We start from the raw sequence: 17,089 nt of genomic DNA, 5'->3' as shown, positions 1-17,089 counted from the left end.
AAATACAAGTACCACACAGTCATAATCAGTGGGGTCAGTTCTGGAGAGGAGATGACTCTTGTTTTAAACTAGTTGTACAATAGCATCAGTATCTCAGTTTTATTTCCGCAACACCCATCATTGGCTGTGATACAATTTTTGTTAATGACCTCATAGAACCAGACCCTCTCAAAAGAAAGATACATAGGAAATTAGTCTTTCCTTCTTCATAGTTTACTGCATCCCTAGGACATTCTCTTGTTGCATGATTCCATTACAGTTAAATGTAATTTGAGTGCTAGGGACGGTGTCTTTGGTTAGTATTCCCTGAAATAAGGGATCTTAATATTCAACTACTATGTATATTTTAACACTAATCTAAACTGATCTCAAAAATACAGCACCATACATTAAAATTGCTATTGGACCAGCTTCATGTTCTTGAAGCCCTACTATAAACATATGAATGTCAGGAGAAGTGGTAAGAGAAGGTAATCGAGGTGAGAAATGATCAAGGTATTGAGGCGAAGGTTTTAGCAGCTGAATTAGTAAAGAAAGAGCTGATTTTAGTCATGTTATAGAGAAAGAAGAAACAGGAATTACATGTAGTGTGATAATGCACAAGTCCTCCCTTCTTCAGTTCCTTCCCACTATTTGTTGCTCTCATTTGACATTCTGTCTGAACTTTAGGCTGCATGAACTTCAGGGCCCAGCCCAAGCTGAAGGAGGGGGAGGAGCTGGGGCAGGGTAAATGCAGCTTCCATCTATCTTGTCCTAGTATTTTACCTAAATCTCCCTTGCTGCACATTAAACTCAATACTTCTTGTCGTACATTCAGCAGACACGGAGAACAACTGATCACAGTCATCTTTATAACAATCCTTAATATATCTGAAGACTTATCACGTCCTCTCTCAGTCTTCTTTCCTCAAGACTAAATATGCACAGATTTTTTTTTAAACCTTTGTTCAGAGTTTTGTTTTTTTCTAAACCCCTTATCATTTTGTTGCTTTCCTCTGGACTCTCCAATTTTTCCACATCCTTCCTAAAGTGTGGTGCCCAGAACTGGATACAATACTCCAGCTGAGACCTCAGCAGCGCCAAGCAGAGCTGGACAAGTACCTTCCATGTGTTACATAAGACAATCCTTTTAATACACCCCAGAATGATGTCACATTGTTGACTCATTTAATTTGTGATCTACTATAACCCCCCCAATCCTTTTCAGAAGTACAGCCACCTAACCAGTTATTTCCCATTTTGTGTTTGTGCATTTGATTTTTTCCTTTCTAAATGTAGACTCATAGACTTTAAGGTCAGAAGGGACCATTATGATAATCTAGTCTGACCTCCTGCACAACGCAGGCCACAGAATCTAACCCACCGCCTCCTGTAACAAACCCTCGACCTATGCCGAAGCTACTAAAATCCTCAACTCGTGGTTTAAAGACTTCAAGATGCAGAGAATCCTCCAACAAGTGATCCGTGCCCCACACTGCAGAGGAAGGCGAAAAACTCCCAGGGCCTCTGCCAATCTGCCCTGGAGGAAAATTCCTTCCCGACCACAAATATGGCGATCAGCTAAACCTGAGCATGTGGGCAAGATTCACCAGCCAGACTCCCAGGAAAGAATTCTGTAGTAACTCAGATCCAACCCTATCTAGCGTCCCATCACAGGCCATTGGGCATATTTACTGCTAATAGTCAAAGGTCAATTAATTGCCAAAATTAGGCTATCCCATCACACCATCCCCTCCATAAACTTATCAAGCTTAGTCTTGAAGCCAGATATGTCTTTTGCTTCCACTTCTCCCCTTGGAAGGCTGTTCCAGAACTTCACTCCTCTGATGGTTAGAAACCTTCATCTAACTTCAAGTCTAAACTTCTTGATGGCCAGTTTATATCCATTTGTTCTTGTGTCCACATTGGTACTGAGCTTAAATAATTCCTCTCCCGCCCTGGTATTTATCCCTCTGATATATTTATAGAGAGCAATCATATCTCCCCTCAGTCTTCTTTTGGTTAGGCTAAACAGGCCAAGCTCTTTGAGTCTCCTTTCATAAGACTGGTTTTCCATTCCCCTGATCATCCTAGTAGCCCTTTTCTGTACCTGTTCCAGTTTGAATTCATCTTTCTTAAACATGGGAGACCAGAACTGCACACAATATTCCAGATGAGGTCTCACCAGTGCCTTGTATAATGGTACTAAACCTCCTTATCTCTACTGGAAATACCTTGCATCCCAAGACCACATTAGCTTTTTTCACTGCCATATCACACTGGCGGTTCGTCATCCTGTGATCAACCAATACTCCGAGGTCCTTCTCCTCCTGTGTTACTTTCAAGTGATGCATCACCAGTTTATAACAAAAATTCTTGTTATTAATCTCTAAATGCATGACCTTGCACTTTTCACTATTAAATTTCATTCTATTACTATTACTCCAGTTTACAAGGTCATCCAGATCTTCCTGTATGATATCTCAGTCCCTCTCTGTATTGGCAATACCTCCCAGCTTTGTGTCATCCACAAACTTTATTAGCACATTCCCACTTTTGTGCCAAGGTCAGGAATAAAAAGATTAAATAAGATTCGTCCCAAAACCAATCTCTGAGGAATTCCACTAGTAACCTCCTTCCAGCCTGACAGTTCACCTTTCAGTATGACCCGTTTCAGTCTCCCCTTTAACCAGTTCCTTATCCACCTTTCAATTTTCATATTGATCCCCATCTTTTCCAATTTAGCTAGTAATTCCCCATGTGGAACCATATCAAATACCTTACTGAAGTCAAGGTAAATTAGATCCACTGCGTTTCCTTTGTCTAAAAAATCTGTTACCTTCTCAAAGAAGGAAATCAGGTTGGTTTGACACGATCTACCTTTTGTAAAACCAGATTGTATTTTGTCTCAGTTATCATTAACCTCAATGTCCTTAACTACTTTCTCCTTCAAAATTTTTTCCAAGACCTTGCATACTACAGATGTCAAACTAACAGGCCTGTAGTTACCCGAATCACCTTTTTTCTTTTCTTAAAAATTGGAACTATGGTAGCAATTCTCCAGTCATACGGTACAACCCCTGAGTTTATAGATAAATTAAAAATTCTTGCTAATAGGCTCGCAATTTCATGTGCCAATTCCTTTAATATTCTTGGATGAAGATTATCTGGGCCCCCCCGATTTAGTCCCATTAAGCTGTTCAGGTCTGGCTTTTACCTCGGATGTGGTAATACCTACCATCATATCCTCATTCCCATTTGTCATCCTACCATTATTCCTAAACTCCTCATTAGCCTAATTAAAGACTAAGGCAAAGTATTTGTTTAGATATTGGGCCATGCTTTAATTATCCTTAACCTCCACTCCATCCTCAGTGTTTAGCGGTCCCACTTCTTTCTTTGTTTTCTTCTTATTTATATGGCTATAGAACCTTTTACTATTGGTTTTAATTCCCTTTGCAAGGTCCAACTCTACATGGCTTTTGGCCTTTCTCACTTTATTCCTACATGTTCTGATGTCAATAAGGTAGCTTTCCTTGCTGATGCCTCCCATTTTCCACTCCTTGTAGGCTTTCTGCTTTTTCTTAATCACCTCTCTGAGATGCTTGCTCATCCAGCTTGGTCTACAACTCCTGCCTATGAGTTTTTTCCCCTTTCTTGGGATGCAGGTTTCTGATAGTTTCTGCAACCTTGACTTGAAGTAATTCCAGGCCTCCTCCGCCTTTAGATCCACAAGTTCTTCAGTCCAATCTACTTCCCTAACTAATTTCCTTATTTTTTTAAAGTTAGCCCTTTTGAAATCAAAACCCCTCATCACAGGTCTATTTTTGTTTACTTTCATTTAGTTTGAAGTGGATTAGCTCATGATCGCTCGAACCAAGGTTGTCCCCTACAACCATTTCTTCTATGAGGTCCTCACTACTCACCAAAACCAAATCTAAAATGGCATGCCCTCTTGTTGGTTCAGCAACTACTTGGTGAAGGAATCCATCAACTATTGCATCCAGGAAAATCCGAGCCCTATTATTATTACTAGCACTTGTCCTCCAGTCTATATCTGGGAAGTTAAAGTCTCCCATGATCACACAATTCCCATTAGTATTTACTTCATTAAAAACGTTCAAGAGGTCTCTATCCATATCCAAATTGGATCCCGGCAGTCTATAGTACACCCCAAGCACTATCCCAAGGGAGGCTATAGTAGCTTTCTTCCCCAGTGTATTTTTGCCCAGACAGACTGTCTTATCCATTCTGTCACTTCTTATTTCTTTACAGTCTACCTCATCATTGATATACAATGCTACTCCACCACCTTTGCCTTTATTTCTCTTTCCTAAACAGCACATACCCTTCAATACCTGTACTCCAGTCATGACTACTATTCTATCATGTTTCTGTTATCCCTAGAATATCTGGTTTCACTTCCTGCACCAATAGCTCTAGTTCCTCCATTTTGTTACCTAGGCTCCTCGCATCAGTGTACAAACATCTTAATTTTTGCTGTTTGGCTTCTCTCACATTCTTTACCTGATTAGGCACAGACATTCTACCATCAGTATCATCTATTAGACTAGTATCTACACTACCCTTCCTCCTTATGTCCATTCTGCTACCCATAGCTGTATCCTTTCTTAATTCATTTTCTTCCCTTTCAATGTTAAAATCCGGCATGGAGATTACCTGGATATCTCCCAACCATCTCCCCCAAATTCATAGTTTAAAGCTCTCAATCAGTTGTGCCAGCCTCCATCCTAAAAGTCTATTTCCCTCCCTACTCAGGTGAAGTCCATCCTGAGAGAACAGTCCTCTGTCCATGAATGCTTCCCAGTGGCCGTACATCCCAAAGCCCTCCTTATAGCACCACTGCCTGAGCCATCTGTTGATCATCATAATCTTGTCGCACCTTGTGCTTTGTAGTCATCTTCATTGAATTTCAGACCAATTCTCCAATTTGTCTTGGTCCTTTTGAATTCTAATCCTGTCTTCCAAAGTCCTTGCAACCTCTCCTAGTTTGTTTCATCTGCAGATTTTATAAGCCTACTCTCCACTACATTATTCAACTCATTAATGAAAACACTGAATAGTATTGGACCCAGAACTGACCGCTGTTGGACCTTACCAGATACATCCTCCACATTTGACAGTAAACCATGGATAAGTACCCTTAAGTGTGGTTTTTCCACTAGCCGTGCACCCACCTTACAGTAATTTCATTTAGACCAGTGGTGCTCTTCCTCTCCATACTATTGTACCCTTTTCAGGAGTCTGAAGCCTGAGCCCTGCTTCCCGGGACTGCAGAATGTAACTTAGCTTCATGGGTCCCCCTGTGGTGTGGGGCCCATGGCAATTGCCCTGCTGCTACCCCCTAATGCTGACCCTTCACTGCAACCCCACTAAATCTGTCCCGCAACCCCTTAGGGGTCATGACGCTCATGCTGAGAAACACTGATCTAAATGAGTTGATGTACTCTCTGGAAGACCTCTGCGTAATGCCAGGGGTATGGGTATCCCTGGTTGAGAACCACTGGTTTAGACCTCACTTCACTAGTTTGCTTATTAGAACATCATGTCAGGACTCTGCCAAAAGCCTTACTAAAATCAAGATATATCACACCTACTGCTCCCCCTCCCCCATACATGAGGCCTGTAACCCTGACAAAGCAGCAAATTAGGTTGGTTTGGCATGATTTGTTCTTGACAAATCCATGCTGGCTATTCTTTATAATCCTATTATCCTCCAGGTGTTTAGAAATGATTTATTTAATAATTTGTTCCAGTATCTTTCAAGATATTAAAGTTAGGCTGACTGCTCTGTAATTCCCCAAGTCCTCTTTATTCCCCATTTTAAAAGACATTCTATGTTTGCCCATCTCCAGTCCTTTGGGACCTCACCTATCCTCCACGAGTTCTCTAAGATAATTGTTAACAGTTCCAATATTGCTGCAGCTAGTTCCTTAAGCACCTTAAGATGCATTTCATCAGGCTCTGCCAACTTGAATGCATTTAACTTCTCTAAATAGTCTAACTTGTTCTTTTCCTATTTTGTTTTCCATTCCTTCCACTTTGTTGTTAATATTAATTGTGTTCAGCATATAGGTGGCTGGAATCTGGTATTGTGTGGTATGTTTGTGGGGAGGGTGTAAGTGTAAAATATTCAGCACGCTTTTGAGGGCTTAAAGAGTAAATAATTCAAAGTAAAAAACTTCACAGAGATTTTAATCCTGAGAGATAGGAAAATACTGCTATTTTCAACAGTCAGAAAAAAAGAAAGAGGAGGAAAAAATATAAAGTTCCATTTTGGAAAAGATTAGTTTAAGATGACAGTGGGACAAGCCAAAAGGAGATATCTTAGACATATTTGGAGACACAAGACAGGAGTGAAAAGACAAAAGACAGAGATTTGGTAATCATCTAGGTGAGGATGAGAGAAGAGATGGGGAACAGACACATAACCTCTAAGTGATACCAATAGATAAAAGAACAGGAAAGGATAAGACACCTCTGAAGAAGATTACATGGTGATCACAGCGATGCAGGGGAAACCAGAAGAATGCAGAGGTGAGGAAGCTGTGAGAGGATCTAAGGAAGAGAGGTGTGATCAGCTATGCCCAAAGAAGGAAAGAGATAAAGAAGACTACATAAATGTAAGAAGCTTTCAGTCTGTGAAGCAATGTTGACCCGTGAAACACTTCCTAGTGGTCCACGGAGAGCTGGCTAGTCAGATGGTGCTGACTTTCCTTGTTTCCAGCTTTCACATCATATTAAATACAGGAAAAGATTTATTTTTAGCGAATGTTTCTTTTCCACCTAAGCTATTTTGCTGTATGTAACTGCCTCAGCAATATTATGCTATTGAGAATGAAAGGGAACGTGGACTGCATATTCCTGAATAACAGGGGAGATGGACCACACTAAGAAAATATTTGTGAACTCCTGCTTTAAGCTTTAGGAAAGGGAATACAAAGACATACTGGAAACTGTGTGCGTATTAGTAAAATAAGGAAAGTTGAGTGAATAAAAGAAGTAGTGAGGGAGACTGGGAGGCTGGGGCAGTTGTGGGATAGTAGAAAGAAAACATCAGAACCTGGGAAGGAGGTAAAATAGAAGAAGAGAAGGCTGTTGAAAGAAAATCTTGGTTTTTTGTTTTTTTTTCCTCAGATTCTAGGCAGAGAAGGATTAGAAAGAGAAGATGACAGTTTAAAAGGGAGTAGAATGTAAAGAAGAGTTGGTAGAGTTTAGCAGTGAAAAGTCCATCTGGAGGAGAAATATCAAAATTAAGATTGACTCAGTAATCTTTTGCATTTCAAACATCACTAGTAACCATATCTCTCAACGTGCCACAATCCATAATTGGGATAGAGCATCTCTTGGAATGAGCAAAGAACAACCCAGAAAATAATTACCAAAATCAATAATTTCTCTCTGCAGCAATCTATGAAATACTGATAGAAAATACTTTGCTTTTAACTTATTATACATTTATTATGAATAAAAGACAAAAAGTACCTTTACTTCTTCACACAGTTCTGTAAGGCGAGCTTCTACATCTATGTTCTCTGGAAAGATTAGGGTGCATATGCATGAAATTATATTTTACCAAATTCAGACCCATATTTTCCAACTTGTAGAACGAATCAACTTCCCTCATAAAGCAATTTAACAAAAAAGACTCAAAGAAAGCTTGATGTCATTTAAAGTACAATCATTAACTTGAAAACTAGTACATTTCAAAATCTGAGCTATAATGTTTCAACTAATTATTAAGACCCTGAGTCTCTATGTTATTGTTTCATTTTATTTTATGATTACATTTGCCTATTTTTTTTTAGAAATCTCTCCTGTAGCTGTTTGAAAAACAATGAGAAATGAGTAACTGGCAATACTGAAGGAACAGGGACACATGGTATGCTGACAAATACACAAAGAAAACCTACTGATAAAGAGAGGAAAAAAATTCCTCTAATCTTAGTAACCTTAGATATTACCTATAACAATTTAAGGTAAAACATTTTCATATAGAAGTGTGATTTTTTTAAAATTGATGATATCTCTTTAAAGTAAAACAGCATAAAAGAATGGAATTGACATTTGTATCTTAGTGATTTGAAGTTCATGATTTAAACCAAGACTACGGTCATGATGATGCAATCAGATCAATGTGGCTGGACCCTTTCACAGCCTCATTCACTTCAATAGGACTCATCCTCATGGATCGGATTGCAGGATCAGGGCCTAAGGGTTGATTATATGATGTACATTCCTTATTTCAGGTAACACATAAGCCTCAATCCACTTCTAAATGTGAAAAACGAAGCACATAAGTAATGTTGAAGTTAGCAGGATAGCTTGCATGCCTAATACTCACACGTGTAAATGTTTTCTGGAGCTGTTCCACAGTTATAAACAATTATTTTCTGAACTTTATAAACTGTTCATTTTTCTCAACTAAAGAAAACTTCTGGACTAAAATGCTTTCATATCAATAGACAATTTTAGAACAATAAAAACATTAATTTATTCTTTTAAGAAGTCTATGTAAACACTGTTTTGTATGTACATAAGCATTTGTATTTGGTTGTACATCTAATGTACATATAATTTGTATATGTATTTATATACTTGATAGTGTAAAAATAAACATTTTGCATAAAATTTTCTAAAGCACCTAAATGACTTAAAGATCCTAAGTCTAAGTCTAACTAGAAAAGGGGCTTATACACTCTTAAAATTTTTATTCTTTAAAACTGTTCTTTTACATATCTGCCAAAGTAAACTTATCAGAAATATTGCAGCTCTGAAATAAGTAACAATTAGAACTATTTTGTCTATGCATTTGGAATGGCAGCATTTTTGTTTTGAAAGAGTTTAGAGCATCTGATCATGTGCAGGGCTGGGCATGGGCACAACCTATTTACATACGAAAGCGGGGAGCAACTGAATGCCAAGAACACTTACCAAACAATTGCATATCTCTCACCTACTCAAAAAGAATCTATTTTTAGAGAAGAATTCTCTCAGATGAAATACCTTGTCAAGTAAGTTGGCCACTAAAGTTACCATTTTGGTTACCTTAATTCACATTATTCAGGGAATACATATTTGTTCAAAAAGAACTACTCTTTCTTTATCATTTCAAGTTGTCAATATTGTGAAATCGCACGACGGCAGCTTGAAATAAGATCACAAAATGTGAATGACTTATTTATAAACATATTTCTACTTTTTGGAAATTCTTATGTGCCATATTTACTCACGGTGTTTAGTAAGAATGAATTTAGTGGTGAAATTAACAGGACTATTTGCAGAGTAAGGGCCAGATCTTACAAAGATTTATGCACGAGCCTCACATCATGAACTCTCAGGTCTGGTCTACACGGGGGGGAGGGGGTCGATTTAAGTTACGCAACTTCAGCTACGTGAATAACGCAGCTGAAGTTCACATACTTAGATCTACTCACCGCGGTGTCTTCACTGCGGTGAGTGGACAGCTGACGCTCTCCCATCAACTCCGCCTTCGCCTCTTGCTCTGGTGGAGTGCCGGAGTCGATGGGAGAGCGCTCGGCGGTCAATTTATTGCATCTAGACTAGATGCAATATATCGACCCCCATTGGATCGATCGCTGCCCATCGATCCTGTGGGTAATGTAGACAAGCCCTCAATAGTCTCACTGATTTATATTGCCAGGAGATAATTTATTTCCTCAGTTGTCCTTGATTTTTATGATATTGTAGGTATTTCAAAAAATGGAATACCAGATAACTACCCTAGACAAATCTGTATACAAACAGTAATTTAGGGTTTCAGAGTAGCAGCCGTGTTAGTTGTATTCGCAAAAAGAAAAGGAGTACTTGTGGCACCTTAGAGACTAACAAATTTATTAGAGCATAAGCTTTCGTGAGCTACAGCTCACTTCATCGGATGCTCTGTTTTTTCCACCAAATGCATCCGATGAAGTGAGCTGTAGCTCATGAAAGCTTATGCTCTAATAAATTTGTTAGTCTCTAAGGTGCCACAAGTACTCCTTTTCTTTTTTTAGTAATTTAGGGAACATTCTGCCATCTTACCTCAGGCTGTATGAATAAGAATGGCATAATATACCCTCAAAATTAATTTTTGCGTTCAATTTGTATGGTTAATTCCATTTTTGAAACATTGCAATATCATAAAAATGAAGGACAAGTGGGGAAATACATTTTCTCATGGAAACATACGAGTTAACACAAAACCTCCTGTTATAAAAAATTTAGGATATATTTAATATTTATAGAATGACAAACATTTACTTAATTTATATTAATGGACTTCTTATAATGTTTTGGGTAAAATGTATTTAAATTACATATTTTCAAAAAAGCTTGAAAGTAACACCAAATGACCTAATCTAACTAAATCTAACCTAATGACTAATAATAATAATAATAATGTAATTATAATAATAATTATTATATAATAACCTAATAATAACCAAATGACCTAATCTAACTAACTAACTAATAACTAAAAGCCTATTTCGTTTTGAGAAATCAAGCTTTCAATTTGTAGTAATGCAAATTGTCAGAAACTAGTAAAAATAGCAATTAAAAACAATTACATACACTCCTATAATCTAAATAGCTGATAAAGATAATTATCCCCTTCTCCCAACAGCTTAAATGAAAATTTGTCATCTGAGATACATTTTCAGTTGTGTGTGGGACCATGCAAATTCAGTTACTTGTGAAAAAAAGTATATGGCTTATTCAACCATCATCACGCTGAAGGTTTACCGTGCATGTCAACTGCAACCCAAAACTGATTTTACATCCCAGTTATAATACTTTGAGGAACAAGTTGAAAGATGAAACTGAAACTGTAATATTATAATTAACTGAATATAACTAACCTTCAATCATAGCACCTTATAAAATAAAATATTCTGTATCAGTAATGTTCATCCAGCAATGATTTGATACGATTTTGCTGGCTCTTTGGTTAAAAAAAACAGTGAAAAATTCCAGACAAAACAGAGTCATACTTGGTCTATGCTAGGCCTACTAGAAGTCTCTGCACGGCCATGCAAGAGACCTGCGACTGATTTGTGGACCAGTTTCTTTCTCCTCACTTCTGAGCTGGAGTGTGCTACAATATCATCCTCCCCTGGCTAATTATGGAAGAGTGCTGACAGTCTCCAAAGAAAGAACAGCTGCAATTTAAGCCTTGAGAACTGGCTGGTTTAGAAATAAGAGAAAACAAGTTGGGAGGCTCCAGCAGAGACATGGAAGATGCCCCAGGAAGAAATTACATTCATTTTTATCATTTAGAAATCTAAAGTTGTAGCAATTAATGAAGCTAAATGAAATTCTTGTTTTCTCCAGTTATTTGATTTCAAATCAGCTGAAGCCATTTAAGTATTCAATCACTTCTATTTCATTAAACAGAAAGAAACTAAACTGAGTATCAGTAGTGGTAGCTCATTCCACTGATATACAGTGCTAGATTTAGCCCAGTCACTGTTCTCACTGGAGTTCCACACACTTGCATCAGGGTTGAATATAGTCCTTAGTTTTTTTTGCTTCTCCTTAAACCTGAAACAAAAATACTCTGCACTAATAATAAAAATCTAAGGGATTATATCACCTGCTTTAAAAACATACCTAGATAGGCGTCTCTCTGGGTTCGTGGATATTTTCTTCTGAGAAGGCGTTCATAAAGGACCTGCATGCTGGCCTTGGCTAGTTATAAGGATTGCACACAGATGACTAGTTACTATACTCTTTTTTTTTTCTTTCCAATCTGTGCATATTTGCCTTAAAGTTAGTAAGAAAGTTTATTGCTAGCCTAGAAATTAGTGCAATTAGAATAGAACATTAAAGCATATAATTTTAGCAAAGTTTCTAGATTAGGTGTTACTCATGATGTACATTAAGGCTGTTTTTGAAATTTCCTAATGCCTGTTTTGGTTTTGGTTTTTAAAAACGAACATTGATCAAATGCTAACAATTAAGTTTATTTATAAAGTCCAACAGTATTTTGCATATACTGTTGCAAATTCAATTTGTTTAAAAAAATATAGATCAACATTATTAAATGAATAAAAATGTACATCATAGAATTAAGTGAATAAAAAGAAACAAAATTAAAGCAAGATAAAGACATTTTATTTAAAACAAAGGATAACAATAGTTTTTATGAGATTTAAAAAGGATTTGGGGTTTTTTCCCCAAAAAACCTATTTGAATCTCAGATATAAAATATACTTTACCATGTAAAAACTCAAGATAAATAGTAACAACAAATGGCAAAAATAAAACATGTAATATAGAATGTGAAAATCTAGTGTGCAGGTTTTTTGTTTATTTTTACAGAAGTGCAGTTGTCTCTGATTATTGCTAGTTTTTAAAGAAAACAGTCCTTGTTCTTAGCTATCAGTATTGGTTATTTTCCAGAAGCAAAAGTGAATAATGTTAGAAATGTTAGTATCTGTATAAACCGCTTTAGTCACTGTTGTCATATAAACAGTCCAGATCTAAGCATATACAATATAACAGAAATAACAGAAAAAAAATTCACAGATAAGAAAAAAGGATATTAGCATACTAAACTGTAAAGATTGAGAAAAAAATTAAAATATAGAAAATGTTATCAATAAATTTACAGTATATATAGAAGATGAGTCAATTTTCAAAGCACTAAATATATTATTTTTGATTATTTTGGTTCAAACTTGCAGAATCTCAAGGTAAATTAAAAAGAAAAGGAGGACTTGTGGCACCTTAGAGACTAACAAATTTATTGGAGCATAAGTTTTCGTGAGCTACAGCTCACTTCATTGGAATGCATCCAATGAAGTGAGCTGTAGCTCACAAAAGTTTATGCTCAAATAAATTTGTTAGTCTCTAAGGTGCCACAAGTCCTCCTTTTCTTTTTGCGAATACAGATTAACACGGCTGCTACTCTAAAAGGTAAATTAAGATTCTGAAAGTAAGTATGAGCCCAACCCACTTAAGACTATGGGAATCTTTCCACTGACTTCAATGGGCCTTGGATGATATTCTACAGTTGTATTATTCAAATCCCGGTTTCTATTTTATTACATATTTTTTATTTTATACGATGTATTAGGGAATTGAAGAAAAAGCTGTGATTCATTCAGGAGTTCAATCTGGAGTTTCAATTAAATAATTTTGGTATTCTAAGCATATCTTTACATAAAGAGTAAAACCAATAGATACTATTTGGCACATAAGGAGTTTCCTTGCTAAAAGCTGAGTTATTCACATAAAAAGGGTGTTCCCCACCACAGGAGGATTAAAGTAATTGGCACACAATATACTTTGTACTGTGACTAAAAGCACTGCTCCTGTTCTTGATGATAGGAAGCCTAGTTTCTAGTGTAAATGGTACTTTAATTAATATAAATTTTTATGCAGAAAAAGAGACACCATATCAAACAGATTACAGTAGAACTTCAGAGTTACAAACATCATGGGAATGGAGGTTGTTCATAACTCTGAAATGGTCGTAACTCTGAACAAAATGTTATGGTTGTGCTTTCCAAAGTTTACAACTGAACATTGACTTAATATAGTTTTGAAACTTTACTATGCAGAAGAAAAATGCTGCTTTCCTTTGTGTGTGTGTGTGCGCGCGCATGTGCGTGCGCGTGTGTATGTGGTAGTTTACATTTAACTCAGTACTGTACTGTGTTTGCTTCTTTTTTCTTTTGTCTCTGCTGCTGCCTGACTGCGTACTTCCGGTTCCAAATGAAGTGTGTGGCTGACCCATCAGTTCATAACTCTGTTGTCTGTAACTCTGAGGTTCTACTGTATTTATTCCTCATATTAATACATTCTTTTCTTTCATTTTTTGCCAACACTTTTCATGTCTCGAAGTCCTGCATGGTAAATGCCTACTGGTTACTCATCCTATAATGTTAAAAGACAAAGCAAATTAACAGTAGTGGAAATGTGAACCCCTATCAAATAAAATACTCATGAATTCCAAAATGCCCTCCCCCACCCTTTTTTTTTTAAAAGCCAAAAAGTTTTGATGTTGATGTTCAACACAAAGTTGAACAAGTGCTTGATGTAAACTCTAGTGGTCCTTGAGAACGCAATGTATTATCCCTTTACACCTATGCCATCTTTTTGGTTGCACAACTCAAAACTGATATTAGCTTAGTACTAATCCTGCATGTTAGAGTAGGTCTACACTTAAAATGCTACAGCATAGACATTGCCTCATCGATGGGAGAGGATCTCCCATTGGCGCAGGTAATCTCCCTCCCTGAGAGGGACCTACTAGCTCTGTCTACACTGGGGGTTAGATCAGTATAGCTATGTCTCTCACGGGTATGGATTTTTCACACCCCTGAGAGACAAAGATATACTAAAGTAAATTCTGATTGCAGAACAGACTTATTAGAAGAACTATATTTTTAAGCAATATTTCCTTAGCTCCATATGCAAAAGGTGACTGATTCAAAATATGTTCTTTAACTGTTCAATTTTAATCATGATGAGAAAGTGGCTACTCTCAAAACTAAACTTAATCTTACTGACTGTTCAGTTACATAGATTTAGTCCATAGCGTAATCTGTTCTTTCAAAGTCTCAGATAAGACTTATGTCAATTTAAGAGCATCCAGCCTTTAAAAAACAAAAAATTGGCTTAGAAATAATTTCTTCTTCAGGCCTCATTTTCAAGTTTTCCCCATGAAGTTCTTTTCAAATCAAAACTTACAGCATTTAGATTTTTTTTTTAGAATCAAACTTTAAACTTATTTATATACAACAATCATGTTTCCTTACAGCATGCACATAGGCATAATACAGCATTTAGACTGAGGTGGGGATTTGCTTCAAATATTTTTAGTACCAATGTATTGATTTGAAAAAGCTTTAAGAAAATAATTTAAGATCCTGTAAAGCCAGTTTGTTAATCTTATTAACTTGATGGCAGTGGTTTTTTTGTTATATTTTTGATCATTACTAAAAGACTCATTTCAATTCCAGTAGTAAAATAATAGGTGCACAACAGGTACAAAGGATAAGATGAATTATATTTCAATCTAGAAGAAAGGAGAGAAAACAGGCCTTTCTAAGGAGCACAGCAAGAAGACAGAAAATATCTTTGTGATAGAAAATAAAAGTGATTTATTTTATTGTATTCAGCATACCCAGTTCTATTCGGTGAGAGGAAGGGAGCTCCTTTGCTACCATGATGAAATAACTGTGTAACCCTTTAAATGCAAGCAGCAAACTGGCACAAAGTGTACAGTGGAGATTGTAGGCGTGATTCAGGAAGGACTCCGCAATCACAAAACTGCAACCCTAAAAAAGGATTTGTATACATATTAATTACATACTATAAAATTGCACTAGCACAATAACTAAAAAGATGTTCTATAGATCATCCTCCACCCCAAACTCATCTGAAACAAACTCATCCATGGGCCTGCAATTTCCACTGGAGTGCCATCTCACAAAAAAGATAAAACACAATAAATTAGGACGGTCAAGTGATTAAAAAAAATTAACCATGGTTAATTGTACTGCTAAACAATAAAGAATACCATATATATATATATATACACACACACACACACACACACACACACACACACATTTTTGGATGTTTTCCACATTTTCAAATATATTGATTTAAATTACAACATGAAACACAAAATGTACAGTACTCACTTTATATTTATTTTTATTATAAATATTTGCACTGTAAACCAAAGAAATAGTATTTTTCAATTCACTTACAACAAGTACTGTAGTGCAATCTCTTTATAATGAAAGTGCAACTTACAAATGTAGAATTACATACAAAAATAACTGCATTCAAAAATAAAACCATGAAAAACTTTAGAGCTTACAAGTCCACTCAGTCCTTCTCCTTCTTCAATCGATCAGACAAACAAGTTTGTTTACATTTGCAGGAGATAATGCTGCCTGTTTCTTGTTTACAATGTCACCTGAAAGTGAGAACAGACGTTCACATGGCACTGTTGTAGCCAGCATTGCAAGATATTTACGTGCCTGACTTGCTAAAGATTCATATGTCCCTTCATGGTTCAACCATGCTGATGATGGGTTCTGCTTGATAACGATCCAAAGCAGTGCAGACCGACACATGTTCATTTTTATCATATGAGTCAGATGCCACTAGCAGAAGGTTGATTTTCTTTTTTTGGAGGTTCGGGTTCTGTAGCTTTCACATCGGAGTGTTGCTCTTTTAAGACTTCTGAAAGCATGCTCCACACTCCGTCCCAATCAGATTTTGGAAGGCACTTCAGATTCTTAAACCTTGGGTCAAGTGATGTAGCTATCTTTAGAAATCTCACATTGGTACCTTATATTTTGTCAAATGTGCAGTGAAAGTGTACTTAAAATGAACAACATGCAGAGTTATCATCTGAGACTGCTATAACATGAAATATATGGCAGAAAGCAGGCAAAACACAGAGCATAAGACATACAATTCTCCACCAAGGAGTTCGGTCACAAACTTAATTAATGCTTTATTTTTTAACGAGTATCATCAGCATGGAAGCATGTCCTCTGGAATGGTGGCCGAAGCATGAAGGAACATATGAATGTTTAGAATATCTGGCACATAAACATCTTGCAATGCCGGCTACAAAAGTGCCATGAGAATGTCTGTTCTCACTTTCAGATGACATTGTAAATAAGAAGCGGACAGAATTATCTCCCATAAATGTAAATAAACTTGTTTCTCTTAGCGATTGGCTGAACAATAAGTAGGACTGAGTGGACTTGTAGGCTCTAAAATTTTACATTGTTTTGTTTTTGAGTGCAGTTATGTATCCAAAAAAAAATCTACATTTGTAAGTTGCGCTTTTGTGATAAAGAGATGCACTGTGGTACTTGTATGAGGTGAATAGAAAAATACTATTTCTTTTGTTTATCATTTTTACACTGCAAATATCTGTAATAAAAATAATATAAAGTGAGTACTGTACACTTTGTATTCTGTGTTGTAATTGAAATAAAAAAATTTGAAAATGTAGAAAAAACCAAAATATTTAATAAATTTCAATTGGTATTCTATTGTTTAACAGTGCAATTAAAACTGCAAATAATGGCAATTAATTTTTTAAATT

The 17,089-nt window shown here is 36.4% G+C and overlaps 1 protein-coding gene across 8 annotated transcripts in view; it reads right to left on the bottom strand.

Annotated features, from left to right (window-relative positions):
- Nucleotides 1–17,089, bottom strand: part of FAM135A (family with sequence similarity 135 member A) — a 124,870-nt gene that overhangs the window by 54,570 nt on the left and 53,211 nt on the right. For 5 of the 8 annotated variants that reach the window (XM_038395139.2, XM_038395142.2, XM_043510447.1 and 2 more), the window contains 3 exons: nt 15,137–15,290; nt 11,614–11,691; nt 7,486–7,535 (listed from right to left, as the gene is read on the bottom strand). In XM_038395139.2, coding sequence (XP_038251067.1) covers nt 7,486–7,535; nt 11,614–11,691; nt 15,137–15,290 — 282 coding nt within the window. The remainder of the gene's footprint in view (nt 1–7,485; nt 7,536–11,613; nt 11,692–15,136; nt 15,291–17,089) is intronic. The other 3 variants (XM_043510446.1, XM_043510444.1, XM_038395144.2) reach the window with 1 other exon arrangement.

This window comes from Dermochelys coriacea, chromosome 3 (assembly GCF_009764565.3).
Source record: "Dermochelys coriacea isolate rDerCor1 chromosome 3, rDerCor1.pri.v4, whole genome shotgun sequence".
Lineage (NCBI taxonomy): Eukaryota > Metazoa > Chordata > Testudines > Dermochelyidae > Dermochelys > Dermochelys coriacea.
This window is presented reverse-complemented; position numbering and strand designations above follow the sequence as displayed.